The 19,269-nt window shown below is 41.9% G+C and overlaps 2 protein-coding genes across 2 annotated transcripts; one reads left to right on the top strand and one right to left on the bottom strand.

The window, feature by feature from the left end:
- Positions 1–2,131: 2,131 nt before the first annotated feature.
- On the bottom strand, positions 2,132–12,275 carry LOC145450127 (kinesin-like protein KIF25). Its single transcript, XM_080328616.1, has 3 exons — positions 11,910–12,275; positions 11,690–11,793; positions 2,132–8,527 (listed from the first exon to the last, which is right to left on the bottom strand). The coding sequence occupies exons 1-3, from the start codon at positions 11,985–11,987 to the stop codon at positions 6,880–6,882; spliced, it is 1,830 nt and encodes a 609-aa protein (XP_080184742.1). The 5' UTR covers positions 11,988–12,275; the 3' UTR covers positions 2,132–6,879.
- A 208-nt stretch (positions 12,276–12,483) lies between these two features.
- On the top strand, positions 12,484–17,032 carry LOC145450121 (DNA polymerase alpha catalytic subunit-like). Its single transcript, XM_080328606.1, has one exon. The coding sequence runs from the start codon at positions 12,615–12,617 to the stop codon at positions 16,923–16,925; it is 4,311 nt and encodes a 1,436-aa protein (XP_080184732.1). The 5' UTR covers positions 12,484–12,614; the 3' UTR covers positions 16,926–17,032.
- The last annotated feature ends 2,237 nt before the right edge of the window (positions 17,033–19,269 follow it).

Raw genomic sequence — 19,269 nt, 5'->3', positions numbered from 1 at the left:
ACTACACGGAGCTGTACTTACCAATCAAGAACGTGGATAGCTATGACCAATGTTTCCCTCTAATTTTTAACGAGTCTGCGCACCCTCACCAACTCACTGCGCAGACCCTTGGAAAACAGTGCGTAACGACCAAAAAAAGGTCACCACTTCGGATTCTTTGTGCGCAACTTAGATTTTCTGTGCGCAGAGACCGTGAAAGCACTGCGCGTTTGCGCACGTGCGCAGCTGAGAGGGAACATATGACGTTGTTCATAATTCGAGTTTGTAATACTCACATCCACAACAGTTCATTTCGCGCCGTAGATCAGTAAGACAATGCGTATTTGAAAACTGCGTTTTGAAATGGACGTCGCCATGTCTGCTATGCTCTCTGATTAATCAATGTATCGCACAATTCAAGATTTCGAGCCGGTACATAGAATTCGCGAGTGATGTTGGCCGCCGGCGTGACAGTTACATAAATTTGATGATTTTGAAAAGAGTGGGTACGAGCCTACACCTGAAGACGACATTGTCTTTACTTCTCAAATACATGTTTATACTGCCACGAGAATATCTATTCTGGCCGTGATGAAAATTTACCAACAAGTCGCTGCAATATTGATTAATTCAGTACAATAATACATATTTGGCAAAGAGCCATATCTTATACCCAAAAGAGTCATATATGGCTCGCGAGCCATAGGTTTCCTACCACTGCTATAGACGAATGCAAACCGAAAATATATTCCGTTACCGTTATGCTGGAGCTATTTCAAGCGGTTCATCCAACAATGTCACCCATAAATTAGGGTTGCCATACGTCCGGAATTTCCCGGACATGTCCGGAATTTCACTGTTCAAACTAGCGTCCGGGAGGAATTTCTAAAATATGCCAAATGTCCGGAATTTTGAAGACTTGACGTAGGCTCATGATTTTTTTGTAAATTAACATTAAAACTTTATTTTTGGGAATATTTATGCTAATGCATGATATTTTTCTTCGCGCTACGCGCGATGATTTACTACCACATCTATTAATTTTAATATGGGGAGTGGGGACTACCACCCTCACAAAAAGTGCAACAAAATATAAATAAAAACAACCTTCATTTATTGGAATAAGCCTAATTGCAATCGCAATTATGGGAGAACGGTATATTCCTAGAGATCTATAAGGCCGTTTAAATGTTTTATTCAATGATATATAGTGGTTCCAAACTTGGCGGTCGTTTGCCTTCATTCTGGGGTTCGCAAAGATGTTGAACGTAATCAGCTTCCAAAATAGCCCGTGAGTAAGTCTGGGCAAATAGTTTTCACTTCTTCTAGTAATTAGCTCGTCAAATTTTGATCCGGGCCACGGTACATTTTCAAATTGGAGATCGAGTCGCTACCATGAAAAGTTGGAAACCACTGGATGTGGGGTGTTTCTAATGCTCCGTGGTGCGCACCTGCATATGGCTGATAAACAAGCTTATCGGTGGGACGTGAACAACTGAACATGACTTAGCGATGTACGATTACGCCCTCTGTATTTTCGAACTCATCATCCTCTACCAGCTCTACCGCTAACTCTGATCATGTGGGTGGAGAGTATGGAACAACCAATATTATTGACAGAATCTATCAGAAAATTTAACGACCAGATGCATATAGAAACCAGATTCATATAGCAACCCCCCCCCCGCCGAAGTTGCATCGAATACCCTATGGTGGGCTCAAAATCATTGTTCATTTGGGTGGGAAGGGGCTGAAAATGTGATTTCGGTCCCGGTTACACAGACACTTGCTCCTGAAACGGATCGTGACCACCTCTGGTCTATGACCAAAGCTTTGCTAGTGTGACCCCATAACTCATTTTGAAATCCGCTAGTGGGCGCTAAAGAGTGTCCGGAATTTGTGTCACAGAAATATGGTAACCCTACCATAAATGCCATGCCCAACTGTCCTAAACTACTTTGTTTTACAAAATACATATTGTAAAAAGTAGTCAAGCCCGACGAACCGAAGTTTGAGCACACGTAACCCCTTGGGCATGTCGTACAAAAAAGGAAAACCTACTTGAATACTTACAAAAGCATATGGTATACGCACTTCGTTTCTGACCACCTCTTGATATAGCTTGCCAAAGCTGAACTTATTAGCCTCACTGGAACTCCTTTAGCGACTGAACCCTAACTTTGGAAAATTCAACTCATGTTCAACGAATAAAGATAATCCACATCAACATTCTAAAACAAGTAGAATTCCAACAACAGCTAGATTCTAGGTATTTCTCGTGGGTACAGAATTGTATACATAAAAACGACGCATTGGCAGTGTGCAGGTAAATTGAAAGTTCCATACCATAATATATAGGGTTACCATACGCCCTCTTTTAAGAGGATTTGTCCTCTTTTTTGAAAGTGTCCTCGGAGGACGCCCTTTTGTCCTCTTTTTTGAGATTTTGTCCTCTTTTTTGAAAATTTAGGTCACATTTATAGCAAAATGCGAGTGATATGACGTAAATTAGCACAGAAGTGACGCTCCGGCGGTTATTTCGAAGTGATTTGAGGTCTGAGCGAGAAGTTGACCTTTTTTTTTTAGTCAACGGATCACAAAGTGGGAAAAATTCACCGATTTTTGAGAATTCTTCTCCGGTTTTGCAAGTCTCAAATTTCTGAAAAAGTGTCCTCCTTTTAGATTTCCAAAATATGGTAAGCCTATAATCTATCACCATATTGTATATTTGAAAGAAAGGCTCCCACATGGATCAGTAAAAACACCGTCTTATCATGTAGTATAAAGCTGCTACCCTTCATGGTGTGAGACTTTGAGTAGTAGGCTAACTAGGAACAGGCACACACCTAGGGGTAATATATTCAGCAAGGACAAACATAAGCAGTCAGCGTCTGCAAGAATGACGAATTGAAAGCATGGAAATTCTTTATCTTTATTGCAATAGAGCAGTGGTTCTCAAACGGGGTCCGCGAAGCATTTTCAGGGGGTCAACGAAACCTTCAAGTTTGGAAAATGGTTGATAACCTAATTTGCATTTTTTAAATTAGAGAAATCACGGGGAAGTTTCGCCTCATAACTGCTAAAACTTGGGGACTCTCTTAAACAGAAATGGAATATTCTTATTCGCAAGCTCATTTTAATAGCCAAATTGTCAAATGCCTGCTGGACGTTATATGGGCATTAAAATATGCTACTCTATTTTGGTGCCATATATGTTGCGGTCACTGCTCCCTGTGAGCTGCGCGCGTGCGCAATTGCGCAGGGCAGTCCAACCAAATTGATTACCTTTTTTTTTCAAGTCGTTACGCACGGTCAAGGGACCGCGCAGTAAGTTGGTGAGTGCGCGCAGAGTCGTGAAAAATTAGAGGGAACATTGGTTGCGATCATAGGCGCCGACTTACGAGGTTACCTCGTACAAAATGCTCAAACGCCCAAGTGATTTGTGACCAGTAATCAGTAATCAGGCGAATCGATGCGACCAAGAGACGTCTTCGATTTCGATACGCGGGTGTGCCAGGCGCGTAGGCGTAGCCACGGTGGTTTCGAGGGTCGAACTTCCCTATTTGAAACGCGAAACCCCGTCATGTTGCAATGATCATTCTAACCCTAATATTCAGTTGCAATTCAATAATTGTGTTATCAGTGTTCCGCGCGGCTGACTTGCGAGAAACGTGTTTCCAATTAGCGAGAAGAGTCTGCGATGATCTCCCGCTGAGATGGTCACGAAATTAGGTCATTCATTCCCGTGCGAGACTGCGCGTGGCAATCGTCGCTAGCCTGATTTATCGCGTCTCGAACAAGCCTGGTTCCGCAGGCTGGAACAATCGCATCTGCAATAGTGGCGTTCACACTATATCATCGCTTGCCTGCGCAATCGCATCTGCATTGGCGGCTTCGGCCTGGTGTGCACAATATCATCGCTGGCCTACACAATAGTATCTGCAATAGGCCTGGTGTGAAAGATATCATTGCTGGCCTAACTATCGCGTCTCGGGCATAGCATGCTTTGGCTCCTACCTCTCGCTGGTTTGGAGACAATGCGGTCGAGTCTACACTAATTAGTGATCGTTTTATGTCATATTGATTAAAAAGCGACATCGCGAAACTGAATAACATCAAATCGCTGCAAACAGGCTTTAACGTGCGAAATTTATTCCCGCTAAGACTTAAACGTAACGATCAGAAGATGTGTATATCATGGCTTGAGTTCTGAAAGACGACAAAGGTTTGAACTCGCTGCCATCAAGTTCGGACATTTTGATTAGCGAAAACTGTCGCAAAGACTGCGTAATACGCGCGCGTATTTAATTGCTCACCAGGGATCAGGGACTCGCTAATTGACAGCACTCCGCGACTCTTTGGCGAGCTTATCATACGCCTAAAATCGTCAATACGAAAAGATTATATGATCGCCATTTGCACATATACTTGACCCGAATTGAATTGATGCTATATTGGTAAATTTGAAATAAATCCAAATCCCCCAAATTTTTCGACTGGCTACGCGCCTAGCCTGTGCTGAGAAGCACCGCCCTGGATCTGTTCACCCGATCAGGCGCCCAAATAGACGTTTTGCTTTTCTGAAATCTAAATTATGTGCGCTCATATTCGTTTACAAAACCATTCGTGAGCTAGCTAGCTTCGTGATAGTCTTGGTAATCGGAGCGCGAAATTAAAGGGTGTGCTGGCGTGTGCCTGCAAATTGGAATTCATTTCTGCGCAGATTAGTTTCTCTAACAATGCTTTGCCAGTGACATTATTCGGGAAATGCATCAATACAGCTTAAAGACCGATATAATGAAAGAAAACAATTGTCGCGACGAAAGCTACTCAATACGGTGTCAGACTATAGATAACTAACCTAGGTAACCGTGGGTTAGTTGTCTATAGTCAGACTCACAACCCATTCGTGGCGATACTGATTCAAATACACGCAGGGTTGTAACCAAGTCACAAGGCTCCGAGTCACAAGTCAATCTCACTTTTATAGTTTTGACTCGAGTCAAGTCGAGTCATTTTCAATTCATCACCGAGTCAAGTCCGAGTCCAAGTCATCAAGCAGGGGTTCGAGTCCAAGTCATGGTATTATGACTCGAGTCCGAGTCCGAGTCATTGTGTTGACTGCTCAGTTTCCAGTTAAAGTCTGGTTAAACCCACTTTTATAACTCTTTTTGGTGATATTGAATGGTTCGCATTTATAATATACAAATTTTCTTCACTTTTAACAGTTTCTGGTCGCATTTTCGAGTACCAGTATCAATAGACGAAATCCCAATAGTGTGGTTACTTTGCTATTCTTCGAAATTACAATGAAATGTCGGTCTTGGCCGTCCGATTCTCGAGTCATATGACTTGATTCGAGTCATGCGCAATGACTCGAGTCCAAGTCGAGTCAATACACAGATTGATTCGAGTTGAGTCGAGTCATTTCCGTATTTTGAGAAAACGACTCGAGTCAAGTCGAGTCATTAGAAAATCGTGACTCGAGTCTGACTCGAGTCGAGTCATGACTCGAGTCATTACAACCCTGAATACACGCTTTCTCGTTTGCCATTACGGTATCCATATCTCTCGTTATCTACTTGATACATTCGTACTCCGAAATTGTCGCACAAAGTCATTTTTCAGTGTTCCTTCCATTATTAACGTGCAGCAGACCATGCCATGCCATTGTCAAATATTGATGCATCACAAGATTCTGGGTGGCACAAATTTTGATTTTATTCGATTCGTTCGAACAGGGCACCTTCTACATTCCGGTAAATTTGATTGCTTGACGTACTCGAATCATGAACAACAATAGCGAATATCAAACTATTACGCATTAGGTAGACAGTGAATTTCTATTGATAAGATCGCGGCATGCGCCCGGAAGTGGAATTAATTCTAGCCCAGGGGTGGCCAACCTGCGGCCGTAGAAGGAAATTTGTGCGGCCGTCAACACGTAATTCAATTAGTATGTGTTGGCGGCCGTCGACATGCAAATTGAATTTACGAAATGACCGATGTACTCCCGAAATGCTTCGCGAACGCAAATCGGAAATGCACCAATGCCGCCCAAATCGCTCTTTTAATCTGCAGATAATTGCCGCGACAGGAGTTGGTCAACGCGAAGCAAGCCAAGAAACCGCAAGAGACAATATCTGATGGGTGCGCGATTTCGCGTTTGTAATCATCACTATTGTCTGATTGCAATATTCGAGAGTTGTCGTGTATTACTTGGCAGGCCAGCGCAGGCCGCAGTTACACTTTCGAATGATTGTACCGTTTTAAGAATGCATTTAATAACTCGACTGCATGGTTTGATATTAATGAGTGCAGGGCCGGTATGAAAACGTCACACGAATGGTTTAACGCTGCACGTACACCAGCGGCATGTAGTAAAGTGCGTTTTAGTTCGAAGATGACGTCATCGATATGGCACAATTATGACGTCACAAGACTTCGCCACCTCGTAAAAAAATAAAAGTCGGTGCCTATGGTTGCGATCATACCCAAAGGTGTCTCCAGAAGGGTCACACGTTATTATTACATTCGCCACCACCTATCTTTGTGGAAATGGATTTTTGGCACTCGTTCATATCAGATCGATAGCTCGCTAAGAAATAAAAAAAATCTTCCCAATTTCTACATAAATAGCGTAATGTTATTTTCAATAAAAGTCATTTTGATGCTGTTTATCGAGCATACATTTGCACAAGACAGATGGCGGTTGCATGACAATTGAGCTAAATTTCAACTAGAACTGGGGGTGGGGGTCCGCAAAGACAGAAAGTTTGAGAACAACTGCAATAGAGTCTGTCAGGGCATTTGTGAGTTCTTATTTGACCCGATCCCTTGCCAATTGAAACAGTAACGGGTGTCGCACAACAGTCCGCTTACCGAGATTGAACGAATTCGTTATTGGAAGCGTAATTTCCTTCCACCTAACGGGCTGTCTCGTGGGGAGAGCGGCCTAGTCGGTGAATCCATAACGGAGTAACCTCGCTTCTTAGGAGGACCCCGTTGCACTTGACGGGCTCTTTGTCCAAAGTTTAAACACTGCATTGATTCGACGAGATACCGCTGCGCCGGGGACACACACAGCATAAGCAGAAGCTTAGCGTCGCCGCCCACCGAGTCTTGAAGGAGCCTCGTGAGCCGAGAGTTACGGTACGGAATGTGCGACCGTTTTTCGGACAGCGCACAAAGCACATCCGACAGTGCGGACAGGGACCGGTTGATACACGACGTCTCACGTAACGCTGGTCCCGTCACGCCTGACATACCGACACACTCGCTACCTGCTAGATCTACGAGCTGCAATTTTGTTTTGTAACTATCTCCCGCAGTTACAATCGCATCCCTATCGTCACACGTAGCGGAATTTTGCGAATTTGCTAATTTACATGTCATGGTCGGAAGATTTGGCTGAGGAAGCCGACGGGCTTTCTTTGATAAAAGTGATGGGGATGCCATAGTGCTGTGTTCATGAGACGATTTCCTCGGTGAAGACACGGTAGTTTCGTGATTCGTAACAGTCAGAGTAACGACCAAATGCGATCTGCTAGAATGTTCGTGGACTTTAGTTGCTATCATCGCACGATTCCGCAAGCCATGCGCAGTCCACTTTTCAATTTCCGCGGAGCAATGAACTTGCATTTGAATTGTAGACGTCGTATCCAACCCGCCTTCTTCGGTGGACGTGATTTCATGCTTCGTGCTTTTGGGATTTTCCGACAGCAAATCATAGATTTCGTTATTGTACACTTCCACAACAGACACATGAACAGAAACACTACCAGGTGCTTTTTCGTCGATTAATTTAAAAAGTTCATTTGCAGACCTCGGTACAACACCAGGTTCTTTTTCATTGCCTAACATAGTATGCGTTTTACCACTACCAGTTTGGCCATACGCCATGATGCAAACATTATAGCCGTCCAATAGCGATGTAATCAACGGTAGCACTTCGTTAAACACAACATCTTGAGCATCCTCTGGAAAGAAAACATGATCAAATTCAAAATTCTTTGCGGTAGATCCTGGTTTTTGTTGAGTAACAACAACACTTTCGTCATCAATTGGATGAATGACTTGTTCTGATGGTGACCCAAGTTCGCCTAAATTCGTCGGTGAGCCACATGCGTCACCTCTCTCAAGGAATTCTTCCTTGAAATGATCTAATCTGTTGTCGAAATTTTGAAGAGGGCGAAGGCGACAATGTACTCTTATATTTCCCCGTAATTCAATTAATGTGTTGTGAAGTTTTCTCCTTCGTTTCTTCTCTTTGATATGATTGTCATTCGCTTCCTGCAACGCATCCTCCAATTCAGTTACTCTGCCGATCAGTTCTCCAAGATCTCCATCTTTCAGTTGGGCTTTCTCGAAACGTAACATCAGATCTTGCAGATGCCCGTCGAAAAGATTTTGAGCACCGTCAAATGCGTATCGAACGTTGGACTCGAGGTTTTTCAAATCTGACTTGATCTCACACAATCTCTTCTTTGTTTCTTGAAATTGGGCTGACATCCGAGTTCTTGTTCTCCATTGCACTTCATTCAGCACCCTGAATATGGAAGAAAAAAATACTGAACTATTTGCAAATAAATGAAAGGGATGGAAATAGGCCAAAATGGTAAATATTTGTGAAGTCACAAGGTGCTCCAGCACGTGATTTTGTGCCATGTGGGCTCACAAGGCAAATCATCGTTCTACCGCGTATTATTTAATTGCACGTAACTAAAATGTGGTAAACAAGTTGCAAGGTTCATTCCAACAGATAATAAACAGTCGCGTCATCAAAAATTGCGACTCAAGTCATGATTTGAGTCATTACAACCCTAGTAACTGCATATGGAAGTCTTGTAATCGATATTTCGTGCAATGAATAGAAATATATATCTATTGAATAGTAAGGGTTTGGAGTGCAATGCTTAAATGGATCATGTCAAACAATATAGCCCAGAGGTCGGGAACCTTTTTTCGCCCGAAGAGCCATATTGGTCCTATATCTTCCATTTTCACTCCCAAAGAGCCATGCATGTCAATCGAATGTTACGTCACAATTCGTGACGTCATAGTGGTAGCACTAATTCGAACTCACTACACGAGATTCATTGTGCGTGCCATATTTTCTCTGTAAAAACTCTTATTAAGCATGCTAGTTGCTTTATTTGAGCATGCGAAACTTGGGTTACAGATCTTTTGCAAGCTACATCTTTGGTAACTTTAATTTGAGGATTTTGAAAATGGGTTCCGAGGCCCTATCCTTGAATACGCAATTGTCTTGAGCTCTCAAAGACATGTTTACACTGTTACAAGAATAATTATTCTGACCGCGATGAAAATCTATTGAAAAAATAAAGTTGCTGCAATATTGACAAAATAAGTACAAAAATCAAAATTTAGCAAAGAGCCATAGCTTATACCCCAAAGAGCCATCTGGCTCGCGAGCCATAGGTTACTGACCCCTGATATAGCCAAACCAATATGGTATTGGCAAATGTGTCTGGCTCTTCAAGAGAATAATTAAGTGCATCTTAGATGCACAACTTCAACTGGTTAAAAGCTTTAAATTATTTTGATTGAAATGCTGATGTATTAACCCTTTTGAAATCTCAAGATTTTTTGCAGAACTGACCATCACTTTTCAAATTCATACCGTGACCTCGCCGAGATTTGAATCTGAGCTGTTCCAATTTAAAACCGGGCGGGGTGTAGCCTTCTACCGTTTCCACCCTCTATCGACACCCCAATACATGTCTAGGTTTTTTTTATAAGACTAAATAAACAAACTTTTAAAAAAAAATCTCTTTCCCTTTTTCATTTTTCGAGACTGACCCCAGGATAGCGTCAGAGAGTCAAAAAATGATGCTTCAGTGCGTAGCCACCGTTGCCTGGTTTCGAACGAGCCGTCAACCATGGCTGTAAACAGCGCGGCTCGCCAGATATTGAAAAATCAAAAATACATAAGAATTTACATATGGGCGTGGTCAGTGAGTGGTCATAATGGTCAAGTTCAAGATCAATACCATGACGGATCCCTACCGCCCAGTTAATGGCATGAAACAACGTGGTATACTTTCTCCTGTCGTATCCAACCATTTGCATGCATAGTAAACCTGTTTATGACTCATATTCGGTCAGGAACTTGAATTTTAACTTGACTATGTTCTTGAAAATCACCGAAGCGTAACCACAATTCACAAACTCCCTCAGAATACATCCCACAATAAGGTTTCATGTTTGAAACGGTGAAAAATTACATATAATTAATACCGTACAAGTCTACTTCTGATGTTCTGGCAGAATTTCTGACTATATTTCCCACTCGGAAAATATCTGGAAAGTTTGGGTGATAACCACTTTTTTAGGCATACGTATTTTCGGCCGAACTCCTCACGTAAGACCGTCGGTACTCGAAAATTGTCATGCCTTATTCCTTCGAATTAGGGATCATAAAAATCAGAAGATTGCTAGCTTTCCCTACAAACAAAAATGAAGCCTCTAGGACGTAGACAAAAAGAGATATGGGCAGATGAAGTTGACCGATTGCACTGGTGCAGTCCGATTTTGAAAGGGTTAATGTGCGAACACACTACCGCATACCCATCCAGCAGTAGAACAGTACCTATTGTTTATGCCCATGACATAGACACCACTGATTCTGATACCAGTACTCGAGACTCAAGTCCTACAGGGTTGGTGCGATGACATGCAAAATAAGGTCAAAAACATGCAAAATGAGGTCAGTCGCGACATGCAAAATAAGGTCAGTCACATGCAAAATAAGGTCAGTCGCGACATGCAAAATAAGGTCAGTCCGTGCATAAATCCAAATCTATACTTCAATTACGTATCCAACTCTTTTCTTATGAAAAATAAATTCAAAATATCTTTCCTGTATAGCAGCCTACTTTCAACATCTATATCCTAAATCCTATTATGTTTCAATCAAAAGATAATCATGATTAACCTGATTACGAAGTCAGTCGCATCCGCATGTAGAATATTATTATCAGTCCGCGCCTAAATCCAAATCCACACTTCAATTACAAATCCAATTCTTTTTTTCTTATGAAAAATAGATTCAAAATATCTTTCCTATATAGTAATTTCATGATTGACATTCCCCATCTATATCCTAAATCTGAAGATGTTTCAACAAAATGTAATCAGACGATTATTACGATTACGAGGTGAGTCGCACGTAGAATATTAACAGTCCACGTATAAATCCAAATATTTACTTCAAATCCTACTGTTTTCTTATGCCACTGACCTTATTCTGCAATCTGCATGTGGCGACTGACCGTATTTCGCATGTGACTGACCTTATTTTGCATGTGACTGATCTTATTCTGCATGTAGCGACTGACCTTATTTTGCATGTGACTGACCTTATTTTGCATGTCGCGACTGACCTTATTTTGCATGTTTTTGACCTAATTTTGCATGTCATCGCACCAACCCTCCTCCTCAAGTCAGGCATGGATTGGAATTTCTCATATTCAACTATAGATAACTAGTTAGTACTGTAGTTACTAACTAGTTAACAAGACCTAACAAAAGAGCAAGCTACCGTAATTAGCAGAAATATTTGACTTTGTTTGTCACTGGTTGCATACTCCTATAGTCCTAACTTGTGATGCGAATTATTATCAAGTCATTATAGCTAACTTATATGACATCATTCTGTAGCACAAGCAAACCACGAATATAAGCTCACTTGAAACGAATGATATCTTCTCTGACATTTCGAGTTTCATTTTGATTGTTGGCAAGGCGCAGATTTAAAAGTGCATTCTTCGTTTCAAGTTCTTTCACCTTTTCCTGCAAAAGTACCAAATACAGAGATTTTTGTCATGGTGTTGTGATCTCACGTTTTTTAATATAACGTATTTATCAAATCAACTAATGTGTGGTAGCCGATTACGGCTCCATGGTACCTGTAGACGTAAATTTTCAGTTTGCAGAGATTGGATTTTGGGTCCAACGAAATGACTTGCATCGAAGTGAAGAGGCATATTGCTAGAAAATTGGAAGGGAACAGCCCCCACACTCACAGCGTGTGACACGATTACAGTTATAGAATGCCGGTATGTAGCTAGCAGCTCTGAGCAGCTCTAAGCTACAACAAAGACTACAGTTACAACGCGCTATATACTTATATCCGGACCGCTTGTCAAAAATGCTGCAGCCGCACCGCACAATGCAAAAACACTCCTTAGCCTGAGCTGAAGCAAAAATCACAACAAAACAAGTCATACTCACCGAACCAAATCCATCGAGCGAAGGGACAGTAAGTTGAGGAGCAGAATCCAGAATGACAGATATTTCGCCATCTTTTGCTGTAGATAAGATACTAATACAGGTATATATTGTGTTGTATTATATATATATCTTATCAATCCTATTTCAATGTTTTAAATGTTTTGTTTCTATATTCAAGGCTTTTTGAGGCAGAATACTCCTTTTAAAAATGTACATGAAGTGCGTCACATACATTTTGAAGCACCGTCGTATATTTTGGCGGCAAGGCAACTCAGCTGAGCATATTTTTACTGCACGAAAAGTAACGGTTGGTGTTAAGTTGAACGGCGTTCTTTTGTATCCTTTATACTTTTATCCGAGAAAGTTTTTATCAATACGCTATGTCAGAGCCCGAAGATCCTGCTACAGAGGTGCAGGGTCTGGCAGCGACCCGTTCGAGACGGGAAAGAAAAGATAGAAACGGCAGAAAGGCTACCCTGGAAAAGATTCGAGCCGCGAAAAGCCGAGGCGAGAAAGTCAAATACGAAGTGTCCGACGTCAAGAATGTATACGATGAAGTCGACGAGAGAGAATACGTCAAAAATGTCAGAAAACGTCAAGATGACGATTGGATTGTTGATGATGGTTCCGGCGGTTACTTTGATGATGGCCGAGAAATATTTGACGATGAACAGGAAGAAGTAGAGGAAATGCGGAAAATCGATGTTGAAGATGTGAAAAAAGCGAGAAAGGGTTCGAAGAAAAAGGTCAAATTGGTCAAATCGAATGATATAAAGAATATGCTTTCTAGTATTTCGTCAAAAAAGAAAAATAAAGGAAAGACTGCTGATTTAGGAGAGGATGAGTTATTGGGCGATATATTGCAGGAGATTTCTGCCACACCAAATCAAAGCTTGTCGAAGCCGCTGAGACCTGTTAAAATCAAGAGGACTTCACAAACTCCTCCGATTTACAATGCAACTTTACCGCAAGCAATGTTGTCGCCATCATCTCTTCCTCACAAGAGGATCAAACCAAGACGTATCGTATCAGCAGCTCCTTTAACTGGTGATGGGTATGATACGGCCGAATGCAATGAACCGGTCACGCCTCCAGCCAAACGCATAAAGACGGAGACTCCTCTTAGTAAGAACATGGCCGGCGAAAAAATTGACACAGATGCGGCAGAAATCGAAAAGCACGATGAAATGATGGATATCAGTGATATCGATTTTGATGATGACTTTGGATCGTCTCAAGAAAAGATCAAAAATGAGATAAAACGTGAGGTGAGTCCTCCTTTGAGTAATCTAAAATCTCTCGATTGGGACAAAATCAAGCAAGACGCGCTTGACACTACTGAAGAAGTAGACATAGTAGTGGACTCATCACAGCTACCTCTCGTGTCTGATAGTAACGGAAATAAGGTGCTTCGCATGTATTGGCTAGACGCATATGAAGATATTTACCAGCAACCAGGAGTGATCTATCTCTTTGGCAAAGTTTTTATCGATTCTGCCAAATGTTTTGTCAGCTGTTGTGTGATGGTAAAAAATATCCAGAGACAAGTCTATTTTCTACCTCGCGAGAGTAACTTGTCAAGCGGCGAGGAAATAACTTTGCAGGACGTTTACAAGGAATTTGACGGAAAAATTGCGGAAAGGTATAAAGTGATGAAATTCAAGACAAAAGTGGTGGAAAAGAAATATGTGTTTGGCGAGGCGGATATACCTGAACACAGTCAGTATTTGGAAATTCAATACTCGGCTGAATATCCTTGTTTACCTCAAGACTTATCTGGCGACACTTTCAGCCATGTTTTCGGTACACATCAATCAGCTCTTGAATCCTTTTTGGTACGACGCAATATCCACGGTCCGTCTTGGATTGATATTCGTTGTCCACAATTAAACTCGCAACCGGTGAGCTGGTGTAAGGTAGAAGCGTTTGTGAATTCTCCATGCAATATCACGCCGATTGCTGATATTCCGCCGCCACCATTAATTGTGATGACAATTGCGACGAAGACCTTGCCGAATCTGAAGATGCATCAAAATGAACTCATTGGTATTGCTGGGTTAGTGCATAATCAATTTCCGCTTGACAAAGCTGCCCCGAAACCAAATTTTCAACGTAGCTTTTGTGCTATTAGTAAGCCCAATGATTGCATTTTCCCCTACGATCTTCGTGATGCTATTAAAAATATACCAGAAGCTGTTGAAATTGCCCCTACCGAAAGGATGATTCTTGGGTATTTTCTAGCGAAAGTACAAAAGGTTGATCCGGATGTAATTGTGGGGCACAATATCAATGATTTTGATTTGGACGTAATTCTTCACAGAATTATGGCCTGTAAGGTACCTGGCTGGTCCAGAGTTGGACGTTTGCGGCGAAATAATATGCCAAAACAGTCGGCTGTCGGAAGATTTTATAACAAAGCTTTAACGTGTGGACGGGTTTTATGTGATGTGAAGACAATGTCCAAAGAGTTGATACGGTGTAAAAGCTATGATTTATCTACACTCACTGAACAAGTGATGCACAAGAAAAGAACCGATGTACCTTTGGACACCATTCGAAATATGTACAGCTCTTCAGAAAATTTGATATGGCTGGTGAGGCATACATTGCTCGATGCCAGTTATGCTCTGAACATTGCATGCGAGCTGAATGCGCTGCCTCTGGCTCATCAGATCACCTCGATTGCTGGGAATATTCTTTCGAGAACTCTCCTCGGAGGAAGATCCGAGAGAAATGAATTTTTACTCTTGCATGCTTTTCACGAAAAAGGTTTTCTGCCTCCGGACAAGAGGACTGGTCCCAAAAGCAAGTCCACTAAGAAGGAAGCGTCATATGCTGGGGGGCTGGTTCTCGAGCCAAAAAAAGGATTTTATGACAAATATATTTTGCTACTCGATTTTAACAGTCTTTATCCATCCATCATTCAAGAATACAACATCTGTTTTACCACTTTGGATCGACATCCTCCTCCAGGATCTGAGGGGGACTCTGAATCCTACATTCCGGAAGTGCCGCAAAGTGACTTGGAAACCGGTATTTTACCGACTGAGATCAAAAAGTTGGTGGATCGCCGTCGCGCAGTCAAGAATCTTATGAAAAACCCGTCGGTGACGTCTGACGAGTACACACAATACAACATTCGGCAGCAGGCGTTGAAATTGACTGCTAACAGTATGTACGGGTGCTTGGGATTTAGCAACTCCCGCTTCTACGCAAAGCCTCTGGCCGCTCTCGTCACTCGGATGGGTCGCGAAACGTTGATGCGCACCAAAGAACTGGCACAGATGATGAATTTGGAAGTCATTTATGGCGACACTGATTCCATTATGATTAATACTAACAGCAATGATTTGGAAGAAGTCTACAAGTTGGGGAACAAAGTGAAATCGGAAGTGAACAAGTTATACAGACTTTTGGAAATTGATATCGACGGCGTTTACAAGTCTATGCTGCTGCTGAAGAAAAAGAAGTATGCAGCCTTGAAGGTGGAGAAAAAACAAGACGGAACACATATTACAAAGAAGGAATTGAAAGGTTTGGATATCGTAAGGAGAGACTGGAGCGAGCTGGCGAAAGTAGCGGGTAACTACGCCGTTAGCGAGATTCTGTCCGATCAGCCGAGGGAAACGATTGTCGAAAACATACACGGCAAGCTGGAGGAAATCGGACAGAAAACTAGAGGTAACGAGTATCCGATACAAATTTATACTATCAATAAAGAGTTGACCAAAGATCCCCAAAACTATCCCGCGAAGAACAGTCTCCCTCATGTCATTGTCGCGCTGCGTCTCAACAGCAACATGAGCAAGCATTTGAGGTCCGGCGACGTGGTGTCGTACGTTATCTGCAAGGACGGCACCAACAACGCAGCCACTCAGCGAGCCTACGCCGTCGAAGAAGTGGAACAGAATCCGAGTCTTGTCATCGACGAGGTCTACTATTTGGCGCAGCAGGTGCATCCCGTCGTTATGAGGCTGTGTGAGCCCGTTGACGGGACGGATTCGGCACGGATCGCGCAATGTCTCGGCCTGGATCCGGCCGGGTACAGGCAGTCGATGAACACGCAAAAAGAAGACGATGAAGATCGACTGTTGTCGTTTCAGGCTACGGAAGAAGAGAAATTTTCAAGGTGCGCTCCGGTGAAATTTACGTGTCCCGAAACCGGGAAAGTGATAATGATGAAAAGCGGTGTGTTCGCCGATACCGATCCATCGTGGAAACCTACTTTGCTGTTGGAATGCGGGGATGGGGATCAAAAAACTGTCGGACATTTTCTGCAGCATTTACAGAACCAAGTCGTGCAACAGATCCGATCCGATATCGACCGGCATTATCGAAATTGGCTCGTGTGTGACGACACCGCGTGTAAACACAGGACACGGTTGGTGCCTACCGTTTGCGATAAGCAGGGTCCGCCGTGTCCGTGCTGCGACAGAGGGATTTTACGTCAAGAGTATTCGAGCAAGAATCTTTACCAGCAGCTCTGTTTTTACAAGTTGCAATTCGATGTGGACTACGCGCTGAAGAAATATAAACAGGATGCCCCGAATTCCATCGGTGCCATGCGAATTCAAGATTGTCGCACTTCCTACAGAGCCCTCGTGAACGTGGTTGACAACTACTTGCAAAAGAGCGCCTACAACGAGGTCAGGTTGCCTCACTTATTCAGCTGGATGGTTACTTTGAAATAAAATGTGGTGTTTGGTTTTACTTGCTAAAGCATGTGTTCCAAGTTTTTAATTGTCTCACCTTTTATCGAGTTTGTACTGTAAATAATAATAATAACGATTGTGGAAAATTCATGTTTTACCAGCATTGCTTTTTGTGAGTGCGATTATTGTCCAGCTAACAAAGTGTTGACTTCATAGGACAGGCTTGGTCATTTCAGGTACTTGTTTGTCAGTTTTTGTCTACCTGAACATGGGCGGACATGACAACTGACCAGTATTCAGATAGGTTTTACCTACTTTACCAGTCAGATTACTTCAGCTCTGCAAATGGCATCAAGTAGTTTTTTGTTGAATTTTAGTATTTCTATAGTTCAGGTTAGCATAAGAATATAGATGAATCCACCACAGGGAATAATGTTATAAAACTAGCATTTCCTGCTTCAAAAGAAACGTGACTGGAACGTCACCTACTTGCAAAAAGTAGAAGTACCGGTAACCTACTTTGTTGCTGATCACTAGGGCAAGTTTTTGCAACTTTTTTCTACAGCTTCCTAAATACTCGTAAGATATAAACTGTTTGAAGGAATCTTATAGTGCAACTTTTTGCAACTTTTTCCATGCAACTTTCTCGACTTTTTCATGACAGTCTTTTCGATTTTGGTGAAATACACGGCCAAATACGACTGAAACACCGTAAATCAGTACCGAAGTAACGCTTTTACGGGCATTTCGGGAGCTGAGCCGGAAAATTGACCTTTTTTTAGTCAACCGAGCAAAATGCAACTTCTCAACTTTTTTCTAAAATAAATGCAACTGTCCACGGATTTAACTGCAACAAAAACTTGCCTACTGATCACTAATAATATACATATATAGTAATATGGAGAGCATGTTGTAAGGTAAGACATAAACCGAACTGCATTATAATTGACAACAATTCCGGACGTACGATGCGCGGTATGAGTGGCCGTCTGTTCTGAATGCAATTACATAGCCAACAATGCTGGTTGCGGAAATTGACTAAGCACCGGATGTATTGAATTAGTCCAGTCTGCATTCCCGCGATTGTGGTTATATTCTGTTACGAGCATGTGACGAATAGCGTGTTGGTGATAGGTGACGCAATGGTTTACTCTCCATCACTGAAGTTCTTGTTTTGGCGAGAATGTTTTCACCAGCTCAACTCTGCTCATACCTTTATGCAGTAGTGCTGTTCGCCTCGTCCCTTGGGCGTTGCCGCGTATGTTTTAGCAAGCCTAACGTATAAATATCCAAGGTACGTAAGTTCGATCACGAATTCAACACGTCAGTGGGAAACAGCTAATCAATGCTCGTGCATCACTCTATTGGTGGTATGCATGTGATATATAGTACACGTTCAGTCGGTCACGATCAGACAGATTAATTGAATCAACGTGTTTGGAAACCCATCATTGCAGCACGGTATTTGCAAAGTGCATATGTACGGTTTTAGCAGGAGGAACACATCGTTTGTGGAGGCAATCCAATAATTATGAGGTAGATCATAGCACAGGCATTGGGTGCACTGCATATTTTAATAAACCTGTATCGGCATCACTATACGTATGCTATTTTGCATTATGTTACTTATGTAGCTGTTTATAGCATACGCACGTGGGGCATTCCAATCGATCAATTGAAACGAACGATTTCGACTCGAGCATTTACTTGATTGCGCGAACGTATATGTTGAAAATTGATACGTAGACGTTGATAACGTGGCAAAGAATACCGAAGTAACAAAGATATGCTGATTAATTGTTTTCTCTGGCAATAATAATAATATATTGGTTGATTCCCTGGCCATCAGTCTCCTGACATTGACAGGACATCAAGCAAGTGAATTGTTGTACACAGTTATATTCACAGGAGTAGAACTATATGAATTGGAAATGTAATATTATGATATGATGGAGTGCTATAATAGTGTGAACCTATGTTTTATCATAGTAATTTGCATTGTATATATACTACTACTATATCAAGTTAATTTATGACTATTGCTAAGTAGGCCTACATGTATATTTTATCGGATTTTTATTAGAATTTAGGAACTGCTGAAATGTGTTTCGTGATGTTACTGCATGATCTGTGAGTACCGATAACAGAAAACAACTTCCGCCTCTATTCAACACAGACTTATCAATTGCAGTGACTCGTGTTACAGATATGCTGAACAATAGTCTCAATATTATAGATTTTGTCTCTGAAGAGTCAGGTAATGATAGGCCTATTTAATGATATAGTAATTGATGTCTCACTGTTGGAAGAGACCATTAACAATTTAGCACAGTTTTGTTACGACCTTGGCTCTAGGCTAGGGACTGTCATAATATTTGCGCGT

The sequence above is a fragment of the Botryllus schlosseri genome, chromosome 11 (genome assembly GCF_051294905.1).
Source record: "Botryllus schlosseri isolate E-star chromosome 11, Bs_hap1, whole genome shotgun sequence".
Lineage (NCBI taxonomy): Eukaryota > Metazoa > Chordata > Ascidiacea > Stolidobranchia > Styelidae > Botryllus > Botryllus schlosseri.
This window is presented reverse-complemented; position numbering and strand designations above follow the sequence as displayed.

Bases quoted from the DNA above. Each gene is read 5' to 3' on its own strand.
- LOC145450127 (XM_080328616.1), bottom strand. From the start codon at position 11,987: ATGCCTCTTCACTTCGATGCAAGTCATTTCGTTGGACCCAAAATCCAA. The intron at 11,794-11,909 runs GTACCATGGAGC...GTACTTTTGCAG, and splicing joins CTGAAAATTTACGTCTACAG to GAAAAGGTGAAAGAACTTGA. The intron at 8,528-11,689 runs GTGAGCTTATAT...TTCCATATTCAG, and splicing joins GAAGATATCATTCGTTTCAA to GGTGCTGAATGAAGTGCAAT.
- LOC145450121 (XM_080328606.1), top strand. From the start codon at position 12,615: ATGTCAGAGCCCGAAGATCCTGCTACAGAGGTGCAGGGTCTGGCAGCG.